The following is a 25,061-nucleotide window of genomic DNA, read 5'->3' on the forward strand; positions in this document are numbered from 1 at the left end:
CGTCTTGGATACAGGGCTCGAAATTCATTTTTGGAAATAGGTGCAATGGTGCACCCAACCTGACAAAATTGGATGCACAAAAAAATATTTTGTTTGCACCATATATGAAATGGAATAAGTAGAATGTCCCTGAAAAATTACGCAATAGGGGCTGCACGAGCAACCTCCATGGAGGAGCTCTGCGGAGCTCCTCCATGGAGGTTGCTCGTACAGCCCTCCGCGATACCCCCGCAGAGCTCTGCGCCTAAAGAAGTCAATTCGTTGGTTGGCGTCACCGTTCAGTTTTACTTTCACCTCTTTGCGCTCTGCGCTCAAAACAAGTCAATTCGTCATGGCTGGCGACACAGGTTCAGTTTTGTATAGAGCTTCGGGGATTTTAAGCCAGTTCAATGTGACTACTAGGCTTTGTAACGTACCAGGGGACCGCGGAGCTGGCTATTGCTGCTCTGATAGGTCGGCCTCCGTCGGTTTCAAGCTTGCAGTCAATAACTCTGCGCCGAAACAAATCAATTCGTTGTTTGGCGTTACCGCTTATTTTTGGTTAGACCCTTGTGAATAAAGCTATAAGTACAAAACACGATGCTGATGGTTGACGTCACGGGTTCAGCTTTGTATAGAGCTCTGAAGATATCAAGTTAATTGAATATGACTATTAGGCTGAACAGCCAGTACTCTGTCACAAATAAAGACTTCGTCACGCAACTCTGCACAGGACTGCTCGCTCAACTCTCCGTCAGTCTGTGACACACGAAGAGCTCTGCGCCAAATTAAGTCAATTCGTTGGTTGGCGTCACCGTTCAGTTTTGCTTTCACCTCTTTGCGGTCTGCGCTCAAAACAAGTCAATTCGTCATGGCTGTCGACACAGGTTCAGTATAGAGCTCTGAAGAGATCAAGTTAATTGAATATGACTATTAGGCTGAACAGCCAGTACTCTGTCACAAATAAGGACTTCGTCACGCAACTCTGCACAGGACTGCTCGCTCAACTCTCCGTCAGTCTTTGACACACGGAGAGCTCTGCGCCAAATGAACTCAATTCATTGGTTGGCGTCACCGTTCAGTTTTGCTTTCACCTCTTTGCGTTCTGCGCTCAAAACAAGTCAATTCGTCATGGCTGTCGACACAGGTTCAGTTTTGTATAGAGTTCCGGGGATTTTAAGCCAGTTCAATGTGACTACTAGGCTTTGTAACGTACCATGGAGCTGCTCGGACAACCCTAGTTCCGTCGGTTATAAAGCATACAGAGCTCCGCGACAAAATTCGCTGGTTGTCGTCACGGTTGAGTTTTGCTTTAAATTTTTTTAGGTCTGCGTTCAAAACAAGCCAAATCGATGGCTCGCATCAGTTTTGTATAGAGATCCTTGGATTCGCGATATCCCAGCAGAGCTCTGCGACAAAATAAGTTAATTCGTTGTACAATAAAGGTCTTTAATTCACTATATAAAGGGCTCTGTAACCTGCGACAAATTAAAAAAATAGTCTACGGAGCTCCAACCGCGGAGCGGCAATTTTTCGTCTCGTAAACGGTCGATACCATTCGGCTGGTCGATGCCATATCCGAGCAAGGAGTTTCTACTAGGTGTAGAAGCGTACGGTAACTTTTTTTGCGGGTCAAAAAACGAATAAAAAGTGATATACACTATAAAAAGCAATATTCTAATTGGAAGTATAAGGGAAGGTCATGTCGAATTGTAAATGTTAGTAAAAAAAAGGGCAAGCTGAGATTCAAACCCGGGTCTAAACTCTAAAAACATAACCTAAACCCGTTTAACCTCTACGCCATGCGCCACAAAACATCACTGTGTGGAAGGTCCATTCTGATACACATAAAGTTAGCCGTTCTGCGATATGGCATCGACCGTTTCAAAAGGCGGCGACCGTTTACAAGACGGAAAATAGCCGCGGAGCTGCTAAAATAGCCCTCCGAGAGTTGTCACAAACAGCTCTGTGACCAGACAAGTTAATTCGTTAAACCTTTAGTATACAGGAACAATATTCAGAGAGACAACATATTTGCTCCATAGAAAACAAATAAGTCCGAACAAACATGCTTTTTCCCAGAATTTTGTTGTGTGATCGATCATGCAGGGTGGCACCTATTGTCCTGTATTTTACAACCAACATCCGCCCTAATCGAGACGGCCACCCGCACACAAAACAAGCCATGCCGGCATGCCACGCCATGCACAGTTGTGAACTAGGTGTGAACGTGATAATCCAAAAGTCAAAAGAGTGCAAAACTGAACCTGCGACCCCGCCATCGAATTGACTTGTTTTGAACGCAGAGCTCTTCATGCTTTATATTACTGACGGAGCTAGGGCTGTCCAAGAACCTCTATGAACTCTGCTAAGTTTTGTTTGCTTCGGAGAGCCCCTGCACGAAGGTCTAGTAGTCACATTGAACTGGCTTAAAATCCACTGAGCTCTATACAAAACTGACGCCAGCCATCGAATTGGTTTGTTTTGAACGCGGAGGTGATAGATTTAAAAGCAAAACTCAACAGTGACGACAACCAGAGAATTGACTTCCCTTGCCAAAGTTGTCAGTTGTGCGGCTGTAATGCCGCATTACGTGGTCATTATCAGATCACTTCTGGGGTTACCCCGGCATCAAACTAACTCCCACTGAACATTGGGAGTAATGCTGGGTTGATGCCATGACCATTAATCATCATTAATCATCTGGGCCTGTTGGAGTGGGGCAGAAGCTGTTGCCTGATGTGATCTCCACCCCTGACAGCCTGCCTGACAGCTTGCCAGTGGGGATGGTCACACCAAATTAATCCTGTGCTCTTTGAAAACATATGTGCTTTCTAGGAGGTGAAACATAATCTGTTTTCTTTGAGCTGAAACACAGCATCATATACATATCTCCAATCCCTTTCTCTGCAAGGAGAACGAATAACATGTAAGACTTGGTATCTTAAGCAATGTTAATCAAACTTATACCGTGTCAATTTATTAATAGCCAATTAAGGAGTCCACAAACTGTTTTACATCATCAAGGACAACCAATTACATCTAAACCAAGGTACTATTCCCCTGTGCAAGGGTAGGCATGTACACATGTAGCTCTTAGGCCAGGCCCAGGGCCTGGCCTGGTGACTCACCCCTTCTGGAGTTGTGTAGGCAACCCAGGGGAAGTGGACCATTACTAGAGGAGAGTGTTCCTCTCAGAAATTTGGCTAAAGGCCTAGGAGGATAGGGTCTTACCAGGTTAATTACATGTACCTCCATCAAGGAGGTTGTGTTTTCAGTTAGTCTCCACCAGACTCCTTTGCGGGCAGGTTAAATAGTTAAGAATTCGGCTAAAAAAAAGAGATCTACTAGTAATTGGCACGGGCAGATGTGTCCCTCTATGGCCGGCTAACTCTCCTGACCAATTACTAGTATATCTCTTTTCAGGCCAATTTCTACTATTTACCCAGAAAAGGAGTCTCTGGTGGAGTCTTGAACAGCATTACACTTTACACAAGAATCAAATCAAACTTTATAACACAATGATTGTAGCAGGTACATTGTACATGTACAATGTACATGTATGGCAGGTTCTTTAGACTACTACAGGTACAACAAAGTAATATTATGATTCTGCTCTAGCATCTACAGTACATGTAATACAGTAAATGCTTATCTGTTCTATATTATATAGATCTAAACCAACACTATTCTTTTTATTATAGGTGATACAATATCATCATGATCATGGATTTTAGAGTTTTGTGGAGACCCACCCATGAGGGCCTCCTAATAGTGGGTTTAGACTTAAGTGGACACTTTCTTGGGAGGGAGGCTCAATCAGTACATGTTTGTTTCTAATGGAAATCCAGATGACCAGGTCACCAAAAGGTGACAACCCTATCTGCTTTTACTGAATTTCCTCCCTCTAATATGTCCGGGAATAAGTGCAGAATGGGCACCAATGTAACATGAGAGAAAGAGGCGAGTTAAGCCATGGCTCCCGGTCAGACTCGAACTTAGGCCACCAGCTTGCAAACCTGAGCACCCTAGGATTGTCTTACTAGTTCATGTATCTGATTGAATTCTCTGATTCCTGGGTACGTGACCCAGTTCTCTCAGTCAGCGCCCAACCTGAAAGCTGTTTTGTCCAACATGTGGTATCTGGACCTCTCAAAGGGAGAAGGTTACACTTTTTGAGTTCCACAAACTTATAGTACTAGACCAAGTAGCCTGGCCTTAACTCACAGTGGGGTCAGTTTTTCATGATCTGCCTATAGTATAGCTTCCAACAAAGCTGAGTAGCTCTGGTTATTAGAGATAGAGGAGTGTGTTTAGGTTTCATTCAAACAGCCTACAATACACAAATGTAGCTGTGTCCAGCCAAGGAATTTCCTGAGCAGCCAGGCCATAGCCATAGTGTGTTTAGGTTTCATTCAAACAGCCTACATGTACAAATGTAGCTGTGTCCAGCCAAGGAATTTCCCGAGGATGGATACCAGGCTAACCCACAGCAGCCAGGCCATAGCCATAAAAAGTTGTTGAGTGAAATCCAACAATATACAGCAGAAACCTTGGGGATGACAATTACTAAATTCTTAATTTCAGACAACAAAGTACTGCTGGGAACTGCCTTCTGTTCACAGCTCATAAATATGAGAAGGCAGGAAATGAACATTCAAACACAGCTGAGTTTTTTTTTTTTATTATTCTGAAAAAACTTTTAGACCACCAACCTTTGAAAAATACTCCCCAAAGAACTTACATCAAGCTACATGGTGTTTTAAACGTATTTAAAAACAAAGCCTTAATAAGTATACACATATACATGTACCTTTATTATGGCGTTATCTGCATTTGCATGTGTAACCAAAATACACATATGCAGTTTATCATGGAACTACAAGTAAATATTTGCCTAATCAAAACAATTTGCATCTCACTACCATTGTCCCTCTCTAAGATGCATTTTATTTACATATAAGATGCATTTACAACTACTGCATCAACAGGTTTTATGGAAATACTAAAAACACCAGGTTAATATGGTCTAAAGAGTACAGTAAATGCACAAGAAGTTAATTAATTTCATCAACTTGTTTCTAATATCAGTGCACAGGAGCCTATAAAATACAATGTATATATATCATTTGCCAAAATAGCCAAAACAATGCTCAAAACAAAAGGTAATAGCACATAATCCCTAGATACCATGTGGCCTGTATCACGTTTAAGATCTTTTGGTTCAAATATCAGTGTACAGTAGGGTAAAAATCATAGAAGAAAATTTGATAATTTAAAAGGGATATGCCCAAGAAATCCAATTAAGCACACTCATAGACATTTTCAGGTCATTGATATCCTTCTCGTATCAGAAGACAGAAGCCTAAAATATACATGGTTTGGGGGCAAGAGCCAATAGCAAAAATGTGCTAAACAAAAAGTCTGGCGTGTTTTCAAGAAATGTATACAATGGCACCCCTTACCAATATTTGTGTCATTGCATTCTGACATAAGAGCACAGGAGTAAATAATACAAAATGATGTCAACATCTTATCTTATATGGAGCAAGCTCCTGGGCATTCTACATGTACATGTATATCAGATCTTGTTCCCAAGTATGAATTAAACTGTGAGAATCACTCAAAGTCACAATAGAGTTGCAACCAAGGTTTACTTGACACCCAATGCAAATACTCTGCCCTACATGGCACTGAGAGAATTGTCCACGTGATACTGTGGGGCAGCACGTTTGTTGGCAATATGCTGCCTGGACTTTGCGCATTTGTTATCTATAATGTGGCTATACAGCAGCTGGGACGCAGGGAACTTGGCCTTTGTTGCGGCTGGAAGATAAACATAATAAAACATTTCATTTGAAAGTAAAATGACTCTTACATGTATAAACCCATATATGACCTGAACTCACTCTAATACAAATGATATAAACTGTTAATAACTGAATCATGTGACTTACATGTAACATTTTTTGTTTACATGAAGTTCATTTGATTTGATTTGATTTTTTGGCTATATAAAATTGCATACAGCCAGGCTAGGACTGCCCAACTAGCTAGAGGCTATTGTTTAAGCCCTGGTAACTTGACAAAACATGACTGTGCAAAAGAACAATTACAATACAATGTTAAGTCAGGGACATTATCAGTGGTAGCATTTGCAATGCGTATATAAATGCATAAACAAAAGCAGTTTTTATCTTACAAGGTTAGGAGTTTAAATGCGAAGACGGTCATTTTCATCCAAAAGCAAAAGCCATACATTAGCCATACATTACTTCTTTTAATCAAAGAGACTTACAGATGATTGCTGACATGATGTCGCTATCCAGGGCAGCATGTTTTCCCTTCCCCTTATAGCTGGAAGAGGCAAGGACTTCTTTCGTGAAATAGAAGTCCATTAGCCTCCGAAGGTAGCCAGAGCCACTAGCGCCATCTTTGACCAGCTCAGCATCAAGAAGCTGCCCTGGATAGATCAGCACCCCAAGGTGGGGATCCCCAAGGGCAACGGGAACCTGCACAGTATCCTGCAAATAGAATAATTACATTTTCTTTAACCCTCTTAGCACGTGATAAAATTTTTATGTATTCCAGCATATGTGCTCCAAGGCTTGAGGTGCTTCATTGGGTACATGTACCTCTTACTATGGCTCATTATTCATATGCAAATTCAAACTGAGCCTAAATATCGACCCATTGTGCTCTACTGCAAAGCCAAAATTTCAGCCCATTGTGCTAAGAGGGTTAAGTATCCTCTTTATTATATACAATGATAATTCCACGGTCTTGGTGACCCATTCAGTCATAATTATACATATATGTGCATCAAACAATACCACAATCTGTCATGGAAATGGCATTCAATCTTGTCAAGAATATGATTCTCCAGATCTTGTTTGTAAGAGATACCGCATGGATGTGGCCAGGTTTCTGTACAATGTACATGTACAGCTAGTCACAACCACTAATTAGGGGATTTCTGTATTTAAGCATAACCTTAACCTCAGAGGTCACTGCTACTAGCCTAAGCCCAAAAGAAGACAATGTCATATTGGGCTTCAATATTGCTACTTTAGAGTCTTGAAGGTTAAAGAAATAGAAAACTAATCCATAGTTACCCTTGGGGACAGCAGGGGATATTTCCAGTTTCCAGCCCTAGGCTGTGACTGCATTTGGTTCATGTCCACGATTGTTGCCAGGGGTGGTCGGTAGTTGCTGTTGTTTCCCCCAGTGTTGTTGCCCCAAGCAGTGTTGTTGCCCCTAGCAGCGTTGTTTCCCCAAGCAGTGTTGTTGCCCCAAGCAGTGTTGTTGCCCCCAGTGTTGTTGCCCCAAGCAGTGTTGTTTCCCCCAGTGTTGTTGCCCCAAGCAGTGTTGTTGCCCCAAGCAGTGTTGTTGCCCCAAGCAGTGTTCCTATTCTGGTTGTCCCCAGTGTTGTTGCCCCTTGCAGTGTTGTCTCCATTCTGGTTGTCCCCAGTGTTGTTGCCCCAAGCAGTGTTGTTCCTATTCTGGTTGTCCCCAGTGTTGTTGCCCCTAGTAGTGTTGTCTCCATTCTGGTTGTCCCCTGGTGTGTTGTTGCCCCTAGTAGTGTTGTCTCCATTCTGGTTGTCCCCAGTGTTGTTGCCCCTTGCAGTGTTGTCTCCATTCTGGTTGTCCCCAGTGTTGTTGCCCCTTGCAGTGTTGTCTCCATTCTGGTTGTCCCCAGTGTTGTTGCCCCCCCAAACGTGGTCATCCCCAATGTTGTCCTCCCAAATGTTGTCACTGTCATCATCAGATAAGCCTTTCTGACGTGGCGGCAGCTCAGGCTCATCCTCATCATCAATTTGCTGATTCATATTTTCTGCCCTATCTTGATGCTGTTGTTAAACAAAAGTGAATATGACAGATTAGATTATGCCCTTTGCGATCGTAATACATACAATGTAGGCCATGTTAAGAATCACATTTGAACAGAGTTTGTAAGATTTTAATGCATTTCAATGGCGATACATTTGAAGTCCAAAAATCAGAGTTCAATATGATGACCATCCATAACCAGAATCAGATGATGCTTCAAGATTTTGTAGTATATACATGTATATACTGTGATGTCAATGTCTGAGAAAAAAGGGCTTTAAAAAAGGGCTTACCATCCTCTCAAGCAGCCCTTCTGTCACTGCATCCAGGTTTGCTTGGCGGTGCCTATCGAGTTCTTTTTCACGGTCCGTTTTGGGAGCCTGTGGTCAAAATATTGCTGCATCAGTTACTACTTCTTTTAAATTACCATATACACTGCAGTCTGGCTTTATACTACACCGCGACGTTTTAAGAACGATCGGGGTACGTTGAGAATAAAGTGAGTTTGAGATGAGTAGGCAAAGCGTTTCTTTGTGGTCTCTGTCTGTCTTAGTGGTATGCCCAAGGGATTGAATCAAACTCCGACTTTCCTGTTATCTACATGACGTTTTAGACCATTGGTACATACAATGTATTACATGTAGTTGTATGTGGCAGGTGCATATCTCTGCAACAAAGATTTTTTATATTATTGTCAAACAATTTAATTGTTAGGCTCTGGACCCTGTCGGAGAATGGACCCCTCCGTTAATGGTATGCTGATGACCTTAGCGCTGCGTCACGAGTGTGACATTTTGCACTCAATTCAAAAACTTACCCTGATCTTAAAACGTCGCGGTTCTAAGAATATTATTAATCTTATAATGTTGCCGTTCGGACGTTGAGTGGACTCTAATGTCGCCGCTCGAACGTCCAAACACCTTTCCTACATACATCTTTTGTTCAATTCTTTCCATTTGCTCCATTTCGTTCCATTTTGCACTTTCTGAGGTCCCAAATCATGTACATGATGTATGCCCTTCAAATTTTATCCTGTCCGCTAAACTCCCAAAGGTTAACAGTATTCGGAGGACTACATACCTTCTTCTTTTTTGCCGTCTTTTGTTGTGTGGTCTGTGATGTGTTCTGTAGCATTGAATTAAAAAAAAAGGTTTGTCAAGCCAATGATCCAATAATAGCTACCGGACATGTGATGGTCATGACCATGATCTAATAGTAGTAGTATTATAATATCTTAATGCAACTGGTTTCGTTACTGTTTCTGTAATTTCAGATAGATAGTTGCATCATTGAAAATATTGCAAAAAGCATAGTAATGGGTAGATGTTGATGCCAGGTAGATTGTATTTGTATTACGGTTACTAATATTATAAACAATATTACACACACACATATATATATATATATATATATATATTACATATATACCTTTTTCTTTTTTCCAGTCTTGTCTTCATCTTGACTGTTCTGTGTGATAAATAAAAGAATAGCCAATAGTTTTGGTACACATGTTGCAACCAAAATGCATCGTGTCCTAGACATGTCATTGCTATACATTGCTGCATGTTGTTATGCATTACATTTTGTACATTGTACATGATGAGTACATGTCATCCTCATGCAACAAGCCTCAGTCAAGAATTTTTTATTTCTGCAAAATAATGTGTAACTGCTGAATTGTAATTCATCTATTTTGTTGGGATGGCCAGAAGGGGTTGGTTTGTTGGTCTTGCTCTGCGTAGTCTGGCTAATTAAGCCACTTGGACGACATACAGGACAGTGTGTGAAAGCAGAATCAAGATTGGTGGAACAATACCGTACTTAGTAATTATTCCATTCACAGAACAAATACAGCATGACTTTGGGCAAGACTACATGTGCTATTTACGTACAGTATGTTGACCCTTTAAAGCAAGATCCACCAGACCATTGCAATGGCATACAAAATTGTCGAGTATGGCCAAATACTGACAATAATTTGCCAGGAGAGTTTTGCCATAATATAAGATTACAGTGTCTGTAATGTTAAGAAGCTCAAGGGCATACTCATGTAAAGTTGACTTTGGTTGGAATTTGTTGAATTTATGTTTTTGAAGTTTAGTGCACTAGAAGGACTCACAGTGAATAACAATTGGTCACCCTAGCACAATTCATCACCAGAAACCTCAGTATATAATAATGCATGCTAAAATGCACAGCATCAAACAGGCAGAGAAAAATTACAGCCCATACACTATTCTTTGTGGTTACCAAGTTAGAGTTGACATTTCTTCCCATGGGTTAAAGACTTGGCTCTGTCTGTGCATTTTTCAATAATTACATGTAAATCAAAATGAATCAAACATGTATTTTAGAAAGACCCATGGCTAGATATAACATTACTCTGGGGTGTGCAACAATGTCCTGTATGTGGATCATAAAAGAACTCTTGAATTTTCATCAACTCTAGTCGGACTTGTGCAAAGTAGCACTGTTATGGAAGATGTTTCTGGTATTTCACACACTATAATTTTACTTTTGGGGGCCATGTCCTCTGTCAAACTGTTGCATATATGAATGCTCACATTTCCATGCACAAACCTTTGGGCCAGCTGTCTTCTTCTTTTTCCCCTGTGTCACAGGTGTTGCTGATGTCTTCCTCTTCAGAGATTCCTCCGCTGCTTTCTGAAAATATGTTTACCTAGATATTAAAATCATTTGTAATTCACACAGACGCATTATACTTCAATCAATGTGAGATTTTTACTTTGAAATTCTTTATCTGTAGTCCAATCGTGTACAAAGTTATCTGACTTTTGTTATTGCACCTACAATTATTTACCTTCTTGGACTTCTCCTCATCTCTCAGTTTCTTCTCATGGTCCAATGCAAACTGGCTCACAACAGAGTAGTCGTCTGAAGAATAGTAAAGATTCATCTTCAGTTTACATCAGTCAGTGCATACAGACCTCTCTACATACATTGTATTGTAAGTGTTTACCTGTCCTCCTTATAATCTCAGGTGTGAACAGCTGTAAATGCAATGCAGGAAATGTGCATGCATAATGAATGTTAAAGAAGGAAATCACAACAAACCTGATTGTGTGCTAAACATCACTTTTCCCTCGTACGAGTCATCTTGACCTTTGATGGTGACAGTGCCCCCCACCTTAATGTCGGCTTTCTTCTCCGGCTGTGTCACCTTCTTTGCTTCGAAAATGGCTCCCCTGTTCTCATCAGAGAACCATACATACAGCCATTTTGGCTCTGACAAAAACAAACACAACCATTAGTGGTTCATTCATAAACCAGGTTGTACTGTGCTCACCACAGTACCAAAGTACTGCAAAACTAGGTTTAGTAATTGCAGGCATGAAGCATTTTCTCTTACTAAGGTGATTTATGCCTACTGATTCTGATTTGAAGCATGTTCTCCGAGAAATACATGTATTTTATAGCAATAAATTACATGTGTTATGGTTGTTCTACCCAAAGAGTCTACTGTACTCGGTGTGAATGTTTTAACAAAATAAAGGTTGTGTAGTGCTACATGCAAGCATAAATTAAGAATCAGAGTTCAATGCTAAAATATTGGATATAGAGCTCACCTTTGACCCGCTTTCCTTCAGGCATCATCCAGGTACAAAATGGCTACAGCAAAATGAAAGTTGTGGAGAGAAAATAAACCAGCTCCCTGTGAAAATAAACCGGCTCTCTGTGATGCAGAAGCTGAGAATGAATTTCCCGCTTTTCTAACTGACTGACAAATGGGGAACTGCTCACAGCAGGATAAGGTCAACCAATCACAGACCCCTGGTGGGGAATGGTATCATTTAGTCATGGATGACTACCTTGTCTGGAATGCTGTCACTTGATCTCTTACTCTGCATTTAGGGACACCATTCTTAGCTAGCAGATCTTTGCATTTGACCGAACTTTCTGTGACAGCATTAGTTTGTTCTTCAACATGGGTGATTTTGAGTTGGAAGAAAACGATTTCACAGACTCCTGTGGTGAAGACTGGGAGGAGCTTCATGACCAACGCGAGTCTGTAACGGAGGCCTTTAGCTGGTTCCGATCCAGGGAAGACGGAAGATCTAGGAGTGATGACACATGTAGCCTTCGGATGGAAACCATGCCTCTGTACCATGGAGCCCAGCTCACCTATGCTGAGAGTATGGTGCTAATCATGGCTTTCATTCTTTCTCATCACCTTACATCTAGTGCTGTTGTCGATCTCCTCACTCTTATCAGTCTTCATACTCAATGGGGCAGTATCTTCTGCGCATCCAAATACATCTTTGACAAATTTTTCAGTCTCAGAAACTTGACATTTCCGGTGACGAGACATTATTTCTGTCGGGCATGCTTTGCGAAAATCGCCTCCAATGACAAAAACTGCAAGACGTGCAAAAGTGACCTTTCAACGGCCAAAGCAACGTTCTACTTTCTTGAGATGAGTATGGTGTCTCAACTGCAGGCAATGTTCAAAAGTAAGTTGCTATTTTGTTATTACTCCATTAAGATGATTGTGGCCCTCAATTTAAAGAGTAAAGTAGAGTAGAGTAGAGTGGTCGGCCGGGTAGGACTTTGGTCCAGTTTGGGCCGCTCCTGTTGACTTCCTTCAGATAATCGTCATTTAAAGTTTTGTATATTATAACAGTAGTTTTTATTGCATTTTCATGACACCCCAAACAATATTTTCTAAAGACACTGATTTCACAGTTGGTCATTATTAATTTTTACAACTTTTTCAAACTTACAGGAAAGAACTTCTATGAAGCCATTTTGAGGCAAAGAAGGAAAAAGAGACGTACAACTACAAGCATCCAAGACATAACGGACGGTGTTGTGTACAAAAGCATTGAGGAGCTACAGGACCCTAGAAACATTTCTCTACTGATGAACACTGACGGAATAAAAGTTTTCAACTCATCGAACTACGGACTGTGGCCAGTCTACCTGGCTATTAATGAACTCCCTTTCGGGATGAGGTGAGATTGTTTTGTTTACATACACCTGTTCCAATGCCCTTTCAATTGTCCATAATAAGAAAACCTTAGTCTAGTTCTGTTGCACAAAAAAAACAGTCATCTGTATGAATGCATATGTACGCTCAAATTATCTACAGTTGTGACTTTCTTGTGAAAAATCTTATAAAAGGCCACACCAATTTTTTATGTTGGTTCTCAGAATTACATATGTACCTGCTTCATTTTCTGATTTGCAAAAAAAAAGATTCAGGTTTGGAATCAACTCCAATGCTCATCTTTTGGCACAGACAGTTGAAAAAAAAGCTCCTTATCTTCCTAACCTACAGTTTGACCATTTATTAAGCCAAAAAAAGGAATTGGTTTCATAAAAGTTCAAATTCATTGTTTGAATTATAAACCAGCCTGTTATATTGACATCATGGCTTCAATCATACACTATACAGCCTAAGGACTGTTTTTTTTTTTTTCGCCCTGCCACTTCAATTTTTGTCTGAAAAAAAAAAATCAGAAAACGAACAAATCAAATTGGTTTGGCCTAACGGTAATCAAATAGTAAAGAATTTACATAGTATAATTCCAGACAACTATTATGTTCTTGGCTTATCCTGAAGACTTGCTGTTGTTATATGAATACAAACATGTACAGATGTAAACAGTGTAGCTGTAAAACAAAATTTACCTGTAACAGTAACAGCATTTTTTTGCCATTCTCGATATAGTAATGAGCTAGGTATTTCACAATTGCTAAGCAGTTTCTATTAAAACTTACAGAACTCGTCGAGAGAACATGGTTTTTGCCGGACTATGGTTTGGAGAGTGGAAACCAATCATGCAACTGTTCCTGCCTCCTCTCGTAAACAGCATGCAAGGGCTCCAAGAAGGTAAGTGTTATTTTCTATGTTTTCCTCTTGGATAACATGTTGTTTTAAAACTTTAACAAAATCTAGCAGGGTAAGGGCTACTGGGGTTATATGGTCTATAGTCTTTCCCCTTGGCCTACAGGCTTCAGACCATGATGGATTCGTTTTGAAAACTAACCTGGCCCTGTTTATGGCTAAGAAAGGCGTGTAGAAAAAGGTAAACCTTAGATAATCAGCCATTCCAAAATATAACATTTAGAAATTTCTTATCTTAGTGAGTTCTCTGACAAGTTGGTCATACTTGTATGCTTGTTCGTTGCAATTCCTTTGACTCAAAGTTTGAGACAGACCTCCAAACAATATAAACTGTAGACCCTTTAACTCAAGTGGTATCAAGCTCTCACTGTCAGACAGCTACATGTACAACAACACATGTACATCTGTATGTGAAATCAAAACTTGAAGTGATGTTCATAACTTGTAGTTTTCTGAGCTGACCTGAAGGACTGATGACCTTCTCCCCTCTTGCCCTTCCCAGGAGGTTAACCTCAGGCTGGAGCTCAGACAGATGTTGTTTCAGGGATAATGTTACAGTACATGTAGCTATGTCCCAATTGACCCTACTCTTTTGTACCCAGTGGCCTGGGCACAGAAATTTCTGTGTTTTGGAAAACATGTTTATATTCATTACTGTCACTTTGCCATTGTGTCAAAGTGATAGACTGTGTGGTCTATGTTTAGTCACTTGCTATATGTCCAGCTGACTACTAGACGTATTCTGTGCTGCATGCACGGCCAGCACCTGTCCAAATTCCTATCACATTGTGTCAGTGTGTTTTTTTTTATAAAATGAAAAAGCCCAGACGGCTTATACAGAAGACAAAAACATGAATGAGAGATCCTCCCATGAGGCCTTAAAAGATTGTAGCCACGTTTTAGTAGCACAAAATTGGCGAAATTATGATAAACACAATGATTCCCACTTGCATGTAGTAAAAGAGCTTCCCCCTCCAAGATGCAATTAAGATCTTCTGTCTTTTGAAAGACAGATGCTTATACGTCGATGAAGGTTAGACATCCAGGTAATACGATATGCCAAAAAACAGTTACTCAAGCAACTGGATATGATTTTGAAAACGTCAGACGTTTCAGCTAGTATCCACTAGCTTTCGTCAGTGACTGAGAGACCAGAGGGGAAAGCAGGTTTATATACACAACCTGTTGACCGAACACAACATTGCCAACCTAGTGCCAACGGCTACTCCTCAGCTATTTTCCACCACCTACAACACAACCAGGGTCACTCTTTCAAACTCGAGTCCACGGATGTCTTAGACCGCGAAACACGCTGGTGGGAACGGGGTGTTAAAGAGGCAATATATGAAAGAATGTACAACCCCACCCTCAACAGGGAAGGGGGGCTACGGGTCGATCTTTCCGGCACTTGGGATTTGGCACTCCCAGCCCCGAGGACAGACAACACTTAAGCTCCTGTCCTGTATAACAGGAGCTTTCAGACTAATTTGCATCATCTTGTCTTGACTTGTCTGACTTTTGTTCCTTTTTCGACTTCCAAAAATTTGTCTTCACTTTATTTGCATATCAATCAACAGGTTGTGTATATAAACCTGCTTTCCCCTCTGGTCTCTCAGTCACTGACGAAAGCTAGTGGATACTACATGTAGCTGAAACGTCTGACGTTTTCAAAATCATATCCAGTTGCTTGAGTAACTGTTTTTTGGCTGACAGATGCTTATGTTTTAAAAGACTGGGAATTAAAAATCTTAAGGAATATTAAAATCTTACCCAGCACGGACTACAGATCCCCAAACATGACCACAAAGAAATTTAATTTCAAAGTCAAAAATCTTAAAATGTAGGGAATATTAAAAAGCAGACATCAATTTAGTTTGCTGCTTTTAGATTTCCCGCGCTGAGTTTGACAGAGGTGTTCGAAATAGGGGATTAGATGCATTCGATCTGGAATGGACTATTATCTCCCCTGGCTGATTTTGACTATTTATTTAGTCTGCAAAGGAGTCTGGTAGGGACTAGAAAGACTGAGATAAAGAATTTAGGTTCAAGTAGCACATTAAAAGTGTAGTACTACATGTAGTAGTCAGCCTCCTCTGAACAGCAATAATATGAAGTATTGCTTGGACTTGTAATTTACAACTACATGTACACAGGTATACTACAAAAATACACCCTTTAATGGAGAGGGGCTTAACCTTTGCTTAATTGCTAAATATGAATTCAAAGTTGAAAATAAAGGCCCTAATATTCTGTATAATGATAATATCCAAAAACGAGATATTGACATTTCAGTAGAGAGCTACAAATGTAAATGCACCAAATTAAAAATGATGGAAAGTTTGGCCAAAATGATTAAGTTAATCTTTTTTTCATCAGAACTGAAGTTGTGGAAATTGAGGTGAGCAATTTAGCCTTACTGCAACTTTCTCAGTGATAAAGTGGCCTTAGTATACCCTTGACCCTATATAATAAAGCTTTCTGGAACTGCGTCAACAGTCGTCGTAAAACCAAAACAAATGTGGGAGATCTCAGAGATAGATCTGGAAACTTCACGAAAAACGACAAGGAAAAGGCAGAAGTGTTGAATGAACAGTATTCCCAAACCTTTACGGTAGAAGACTGTAGCAACATACCTGACTTTGACCCCAAACCTCTTCAAACCACGATATTGGAAACTGTTGAAATTAACAAAGAGCTAACAATGAAGCAATTGGAAGCACTCAGAATAGACAATAGGCAATTAGCTGCGGACAGAAAATCATTGTAACCTCTGCAACAGGTCAATGTTCATGCCAAGTTTATCCAAAAAAACTAGAGGGCATGCTTATAAGTACCAGATACAAAAATCAAAAGGACCCAGGTCCAACTTCTTCCCTGCAAGAACAACCCCAATTTGGAACAAACTGTCACCAGCCACAGTAAACAGCAGCTCAGTAAATGCATTCAAGACCAAGTCGGCTATTGAATGGAAGAGCCACCGTGATAGATATGCATATGTCTTCTCCTACTGAATGCCCAGGCCGTCTACACCACGAAGACGGCCTCATTACCCAGTAGGGTACCTAATGGCCTGGATTCAGGTGAATATTCAGGTGAATATAAACATCTCCATAGTTGAAGGGGGCCGTAATGATGAGGACAGGAAGTACATGTAAACTTTTCTTCTCTGGTATGACTGGGCCATTCTTGACTTAATTATGAAGGCTAGTCAAGTTTGATGAGTGTATAACACTGTCAATCATTTACTTCTTCTCATTATAGGATTCGAGGTGACAACGCCAAATGCAGGTTCCTTCCGCTGCAAGGCCTATTTGCTTGGGAGCACTTGCGATCTCCAGGCAAAGGCCTTAGTTATGCACATGGTGGCCCACAATGGGTACTATGGCTGTGCGAAATGCCTACAAAGGGGGACCCATGAACACCATAGACATCAGTATCCTCATGATGCAGGTCCCCCAAGATCGCACAGCCAAACCCAGGCCCATGCTGCAGAGGCTCATGCACAGAAAGCTACGGTATGTGCAAATTTCATTTCAAATAATATTTTGATTAGAATCCCAATCCTTCCTATTGATCACATCAATTTACCTTTTTGTCAATAATTTCTCACGGGAGGGCCGGGACCGAGGGGGATGCGGAATACAAAGTGTTGTATTTTATTTATGTCATACCCATCCAAGAAAACGCACCTATATGAGCCTAAGTTTGGTGTCCCTAAACTAAAAAATGCAACAACATCAATCCCAATGTCCAAATTCTGTATTCGAATTTTCGAAAGCGTTTAGGCAAAATGCATGCTGATTGTTCTATGGATGCCTCGGAATCACGTTCGATAACGGGTTCCGGACCAGGCTGTGCCGTAGAGTACCGTAAAGTATAGCCCGGTCCGAAACCCGTTATCGAAAGTTATCGCAGCCCGGGTATGATATAACACTAGTTATCACACGGGCCGGAACACCTGTATCGAACGTAATCATTACTCTCCAAGGGTCGCTCCAGGGTCGCTCGGTATTTTGGCAGTATTTTCGCGTTTTTAATACGTCTTTCTACTTTTACGGGTTTTTTTTTGGTCTTCCTCCCATTATCTCTGCCGGCAAACGGAACGTTCAATGGGATTAAATTCGATCACTTTAGCACATTGTGGCCATTTGTCGACTAGGTGCTAAGTGTGTGCGGGGCAGCTCTGAGTTTCTGTCTGCGCGCCGCGGGACGTTTCCGGTCTGGCCGTCGCGACCTTTGACCCGGGACGAGTATGTAACGGTTTCGGGGTCAGCCGGTGGATTTAAACTTTCGGTAGTAAACTGACTGGATTATCCTCTTGAATCACTTAAAATGGACACAAGAAGGGGAGGAAGACCAAAAAAAAAACCCGTAAAAGTAGAAAGACGTATTAAAAACGCGAAAATACTGCCAAAATACCGAGCGACCCTACCACTGCTTGGAGAGTACGTAATCATGGCAATAACTCCAAAAATATATAAACATAAAAACAATCATAATTTTTATCAAACAACCAATGATGCTTGCCGAAGACGAGATCTCTGAACTCTAGTTCTCCGTGTACAACAATGTAAGCATAAATGAAACAAAATAAGACAAATCTTACATTGTATGCACTATTATCTTTAATCAGGTCTTTGGAATCAAAGGACCATCGTGGCTAAACTGGGTGCCCAAGTTTGATCTGATAAAGGGAAATTCGATTGACTACATGCACGGCACCCTTCTCGGCGTGACGAAGGCTCTGATGATGCTCTGGTTTGGATCAGCAAATAAAAACGCGCCATACTACTGCGGCCACCACCTTTGTGATATAGACAACATCCTACTGGCCATAAGACCACCTATGGATATCCATAGGACACCCAGGGGAATTGATGACCATTTGCGACACTGGAAAGGTATGTCATTGGCCAGGATGTTTCTTTTTTCTCCACAAGAAAAAGTGAAACTAGTTGATTCACTATCACAGGCACATTCAGAAAGTACATTTTACAATTACTATTGACAAGGGGTTTCAGGAAATCAGGTTCTAAGAGGATATAAGTTTTATGGAACGAAAGACTTGAAAACTAAAACATAATAATTGTATTAACAACAAATTTTCTTGTCACTGACACAATAAAAGACATAAAAAAAGAAGGGAAAAGGTATTGACTCAAGAAAGAATAGTACACGAAATGGAGTAATTGTTCGTAAGCAGGAGTTAGTGTAACAGTTTACTGCAATATTTCTTTTCAATAGCGTTAATTGATGGGGGAAAGTTATATATCCATTATAAAGTAAGCTGAGGCTAAGCTTGCAAGTTAAAACATTTGGCTGTGTTTAAAGAACTGTGTTATAACTTATAGCTATATTGATTTGCCAAGTTACCTGACTTACATAAAGACAAGTCATGTACATTATGTCAATGTAGTAAAGGAAGCATTTAATATCTATTTTGAGTACATATTAAGTACTTAAAGTACATTGTAAGTTGTCTTTTGCTTTCAGCTTCAGAGTACAGGTCATGGTTGCTGTTCTACTCACTGCCAATCATGCACCTGTTTCTTCCAAATGACTACTTTCAAAACTATCTTCTGCTGGTGAATGCCATCCACATTCTTCTTGGGGAGGTCATCAGCCAAGATGAGATAAACAAGGCAGAAGATCTTCTCCAACAGTTTGTCGAAGGTTTCAAGATGCTATATGGTACAAGAAACATTGTTTCTTGTTTTCAAATCTTACAGCGTTTATTACATAACAGCTCCAGATATTTTAATGATTGACTTTGGACTTTGGGCACCTACACATACATTTTGTAGTACATGTATATAGTTATATGTGGCTTTTGCTCCAAATGATATTCCATAGAGCTTTATTGCAGTGCATCGAAGTAGTAAATAAATGGTAAAATTTAAACTAGATGACATTGTAATGGGTAAGTGATAAGATTTAAGGTTGATATTCATATGCCTAATTCTTGAAGATGTGCCTGTGTTATTTAGCACAGAGAATTGTCTGTTTATTACATGTACGTATTTAACTCTACTCCATAGGATCTAAATTGGTGTCTCTAAATGTGCATAACCTGTGCCACTATGCACAGACTGTGCGTGAGCTGGGGCCTTTGTGGTGCCATTCATGCTTCTCATTCGAGGATGTGAATGGACAACTTCTCAAGCTGATACACGGCACTCAGGGTGTTGAAGAGCAGGTTAGTGCTTAGATTTAGATCTTCCATATACATTTTGTGTTTTGAACTCAGTGCAGGTTAATTTAATCAACGTTGCCTGCAAATACATGTATACTGACACATGCCGTGGGTGTCTATTAATTTAAAAGCATTTTTTACTTTTTCACCATCTTTTCGTTTTATTTATTTTTTGCTCAGGCCACACCAATCTAATTTCTTGGTTAACTGATTCGCCCGCTTCATTTTTTTCTGATTTGCCCAAAACAATTAAGAATCAATTGCAAAATGCTCATATTTTGCAGTGAACAGTTGAAACAGTCCTTTTCTTCCTAGTTGTTACAGTTATTCCATCTTTCAATGCAATGGTATCATTAAAAGTTCAAAATTCATTGTTTAAATTTTGGACCAGCCTGGTGTGTTGACTTCATGGCTCCTGTTGTTACAGTACCATTTTGGGCCAAATTAAATTGGTGTGGCCTAAAGTGTGTGTTTTTCTCAATATTGCCACATTTCACAGACATCAACAGTGCAACTTGGAATCATACATATATGAATCCATAATTTCAATGACCCAAATTAGAAAGTAACATTTGCATGACATTGTAGTTACCACCAAATTAGGTACAATTAAAATGAACTATTTCTGTAACATATCAAAAAGTATGAAGTTCGTAGCCTGTGTGCCATTTCTACCAGGGCTCCTACACCCGCTACCCTCAAAATTACTTGGTGGTGGATCAAGCGGTAGGCACTTTAGGAGCCAGGATGGTACCCAGGCTATTAAGTTTGGTGATAAGGTCATAATCACAGGCAATATCCTATCCTTTGCAACATCAGGTCTTAAGAGCTGTAGCCATCCTACAGAAGTTTTCCGAAGTTGGAGATGCATGCTTCATCCCAGGAACAGCCTCCAAGAAGCTCTACGACAGCTTAAACAACGTAACAGTCCCACCAGAAGAAAGGTATGTTTCTTACATGTAGGTGCTTGGATCTAGATCCATTTGTATTTTCGTTGACTCTGTAGGAGAGAATGTGGTTCTACATGTACATGCACATGTGAATCTTGACATTTCTTAGGTGTTCTTATCTTTGCATTTTATATGGTGACCTACAGTGTATTCAATGTGAACTTAAAAACCATCACAATAATTTTTGTCCTGTCCTCTACATTGCTACTATTGTTTCAAACATGAATACGGTATCTTCCTAGTTTTAGAAATTACATGTAGATCTGTAAGAACTCAAAAAAATGTACACAGCCTGGCTACTATGTTCACATTCTGCAAGCTGTAGATTGGGTGCATGTTTGCATACAACTGTGCCAGTTACATTGTATTTTTACCTTCGCCAAGAAGGTTTAAATAATGTTTTCAGTAACGTTTGTGTGTGTGTGTGTTTGTGGTTTAGCAAGATATCTCAAGAACTTTTTGATGGATTGCCATGAAAGTTGGTAGGTGCGTACATGTAGGTCTTGATGGGACCTAGAAATGATTAGATTTTGGGCCCCCTGGCAGCTTCTGTTGGTACTGCAGCAGAACTTCCGGTTTTGATATCTCACGATCTGGACATGCTTAAGGGTGACAAATTTTGGGTGTAGATAGATCTTGGGCTAGGGAAGAGCTTGTCGATAGTTCTATTATTTAAAGCTACAGTTAATTCTTAGTCTGCATTGTGATTATTGTAACAAAATAACTTAAATCACTCACTGAGGCATTAGAATAAGACATGGATTCCGTAGAGCAGACTCTAAGCTAAGCCTGTTTTCTTTTTTTTACTATTCAGGTCGAATTTCACTGAAATTGGCCCAGGGTTTTACTCCGTCGGGTCTCTCAAAGAAGAAAGTTGCAAGGCAGATGGAACCTACAGCACGATCAAGCCATCTCACATGGAGGCAGTGATGGCCCGTCTAGATTTCTTGCCAGAGAGTCTCATGATATACCAGAGGTACAGAAAATCATGTCGTCATATCAATTTGAGCTCTATATGCAGAATGTTAGATGCCAAGAGAAACTTGTCACTTGCACCAATAAATTTGAATATATTGCCGAAGGCCACTGCATGTATGTAATTAGCAACACTAAACATAATTGGTATTGTGAAGTAATGTACACCAAAAAGTGGGCCTCTGACCAAGTATTGTATGAGCTGAAAAATAAGTCTTAGCACAGGTAATGAGGGCATGAAACAAATTTATTTCCTTCAGCAGCATGAGGGGGGGACGGGGTCTAGAAGTAGATATGTTCACAAATTGCATGGGTGACTAAAGTGATCATGTACATGTAAGAATGTGTGACTGAATTCGAAGTGACACGAAAACATGATCATATCCTCAATGATCATATCCTGACTGCTATTTAGGCCCATTTGAAACAGTTTTTTCCAACATCGGCAAATCCCCTCAACTTGGGCAAGCCAATGGTCTATGAATCAGATGTCAGTTTTCTTCAGGTACATGTATTGCCATAACACCCATGAAGAAGAACCTGGCCCCTTTTCAAGCACATTGTAGTTCCTTCCTGCATGCAGGCTACATGTTAATTGTCTGAACCCGGACCTCCCGATGTCAGGAGACCAACAGCTTGGCTTTACACACTGGTCATGAAACTGTCAGGATTCCCAATAACATGAGGGATGACACCTTTTGAGTTGTCTGGAGAATTTTCATTACAAGCTGTCAGATGAAGTAAAATTCCGTGGAAAAGGGCTATCCTGCCCCCACATTGCCAGTCGCAATAGTGTGTAAACTTTGTGTCAAGTAGGCCTAATTCAGACTTGTGGATCTAATTAGAAACAACTGTCCATGAGCCGCTTCAAAATCCACTGTACCTAAGTAGGCAGTAAGACATATTATACATGTATGTATATATAATATTATGTAGGTCTATATAAAGACAAAAACTAATGGCCTGCATATATACAGATACATGACAAATAACATGTAACCTTCTAGTAAGAAAGGCATTCAGGAATTATTATGGTACAGTACTGCAACCAATGCAACTTAGCCTGTTTGGAGGTCTCTTCACATGTATGAATCTGTTAAATGTGAAATGCACTAAGGTCAAGCTGAAATCATGCCACTGAACTACATGTATGTGAAATGTCAGAAACTGAAGATTATTTTTTTTCCAGGATGATGAAGAATGGAGAGATGGTACACTCCAGACTATATTCAAGAGCAGTGAGGCACAACTCGTACACCATAGAATACACAACGGATGAGAACAGCTGTTTTGGGGAAGTACTATACTTCATACAAGTAACAACACGTACATGCGGCTGCGGCATAGCTAAGAGAGCTTGTGAGTGCAACTCAGTGACAGCTCGTCACTTTGCTTTGGTGCAATGTTTTGAACGCCTTGTCCCTACCCCTGCAGACTCTGAAAATGCAACTGCATTGTTTTCTGTCCCCCATGTCAGCAGATGTAGGATGAGTCAAGGATATAAGGCTGTAAAGCTGAATGAAATGGTGGGCAAGGTAGTCAGCATGTGTATCAATGGGAATACTTACCTAGCTACATTCCCTAACCGTTTTGAGAAGGACTAAAATGTTTCACAATGTTTAACTTAACTGGGTCTGGGATATGTGTGGACCTGTGTGGACAGCCTGTGCCCTGTTCCTCCATCCTCCTTTCTTACCAGGAGAGTGGCAGAATTCCATTGTGTTCTTCTTCATACGTGAAAGTAATGTTGCCTGTTGTATCTATGGTGATGAGATGAGCTGTTAAGTCCCGCTGTACTCCTTTCTTCACTATTGCCATTATGTCGTTGATTGACATTTTCACAGTTTGGGCCTGCAGTTCAAAGGTGCTATGCTAGTAATATCAAAAAGGTACTGATCTTACCAGTTAAGTTAAACATTATGAAACTTTTAACAGTTGTTCGTCAATTTGCAATATAATTACTGCTTTTTAACATGGGCCTATCTAAGAACAAAACTGTTGAAACACAAAGTCTTTTTTTTAGAGAATGGTCACAATGGGAATTTACTTCCATGTACATTTGTACTTAAGTTAGAGAATCCAAATGTGTTTAAGTGGGGTTCAAGCGCCACTAACGTGACCTGTCTAATACAGGTCCAGAACTTTTAGCCGAGTGGTTCGTGTGTTTGGTTTGCAAGCTGGCGGTCTGACAGGGAGCTATGGCTAACTCGCCTACAGGGTGGTAGATGGCTGGTGCTCCCAGGGAGCATGTCTTGCGCCCTGACCAACATGGACAGGGCAGTGTGGTCACTCTGTGTAAGATATTAAATTCTACAAGAAAGGGGTGTGCAGAAACAAATATCTAAGCCAATGTAAGGCATCAGCATTAGCCATTAGTGTTTTGTCTTAAAATCTCCAGTGTCAGAGGACTTTTTTAAGCTACATGTATATGTCAGACCTGTTAGAGTTGAAGATTGGCCTGGAGGCTGGGACAGGAGACAGTCAGACCAAAACTTAATTTAGTTATGGTAGTGACAGTTACAGAAGTCAACAAAAGGCTGATCTGTTTAAATAGTCATTTGGTACTGAACAAATGTATTTTATTTGCTATAGAAGAAAGTCATGATTTTGGAAAAATAACATGGATTGTGTCTGTATGCACTTTAGGAGGTTGCTAGAATTGTCATTGTTTATGTATTCATTTAATAACGTTAGATGCTTTTGTCAAACATATTAGGACTCTGGAGAGAGCCACTGATTCCACAACAAACTTCATATTTTGTATGGTTCAAAAATTTCCTATCAACAAAGGTGTTCAAGCCTGATTTGAAGATACCTGTCCATCCAGCCTGACAAAGCCTTACTAAAAGTAACATGAATTTGTTCCAAGTTACTGTATTAAAGATTCTTATTTAATTATCCCCCAAATTTTAAAATTTCTTTTCCTTTCTACAACCTGTAAAGTACTCATGGTAGCATCATTATCCAACTTTAAGTGAAGCTTTTTCTATTATACAGTGTTGTGGGTCACTGCTCTGTCACTGAGTACTGTCTCTGCAAAGACATTGATTAGTATAATTATGGCAATATTAATAATATCAATACAGTCTTGATCTGCCATGTACCTGGACCACTTCGTGTGGATGTAGCTCTTGTATTGCCTCAAGACCTCACTAGATATCGTTCCAATATGGTTATCTCTTCCATTCATTATTGTTACCTTGATTATGTTTATATGATATTTTGTGCCCTACTTGTATTATAGATTGTTGACTGTGTAATGTAC

The 25,061-nt window shown here is 40.2% G+C and overlaps 2 protein-coding genes across 2 annotated transcripts; one reads left to right on the plus strand and one right to left on the minus strand.

The window, feature by feature from the left end:
- Positions 1-4,175: 4,175 nt before the first annotated feature.
- On the minus strand, positions 4,176-11,462 carry LOC109480857 (anti-sigma-I factor RsgI-like). Its single transcript, XM_019783186.1, has 10 exons — positions 11,397-11,462; positions 10,885-11,055; positions 10,631-10,704; positions 10,390-10,473; positions 9,238-9,276; positions 8,890-8,934; positions 8,103-8,189; positions 7,095-7,829; positions 6,278-6,503; positions 4,176-5,805 (listed from the first exon to the last, which is right to left on the minus strand). Exons 1-10 carry the CDS (start codon positions 11,422-11,424, stop codon positions 5,663-5,665), a joined length of 1,632 nt encoding a protein of 543 aa, XP_019638745.1. The 5' UTR covers positions 11,425-11,462; the 3' UTR covers positions 4,176-5,662.
- A 292-nt stretch (positions 11,463-11,754) lies between these two features.
- On the plus strand, positions 11,755-24,941 carry LOC109480858. The gene is made up of 8 exons (XM_019783187.1): positions 11,755-12,281; positions 16,940-17,193; positions 18,312-18,579; positions 19,172-19,369; positions 19,717-19,874; positions 20,691-20,815; positions 21,636-21,797; positions 22,986-24,941. The coding sequence occupies exons 1-8, from the start codon at positions 11,756-11,758 to the stop codon at positions 23,398-23,400; spliced, it is 2,106 nt and encodes a 701-aa protein (XP_019638746.1). The 5' UTR covers position 11,755; the 3' UTR covers positions 23,401-24,941.
- Positions 24,942-25,061: the final 120 nt, after the last annotated feature.

This window comes from Branchiostoma belcheri, unplaced genomic scaffold, assembly GCF_001625305.1.
Source record: "Branchiostoma belcheri isolate BF01 breed outbred unplaced genomic scaffold, Haploidv18h27 scaffold526, whole genome shotgun sequence".
NCBI lineage: Eukaryota > Metazoa > Chordata > Leptocardii > Amphioxiformes > Branchiostomatidae > Branchiostoma > Branchiostoma belcheri.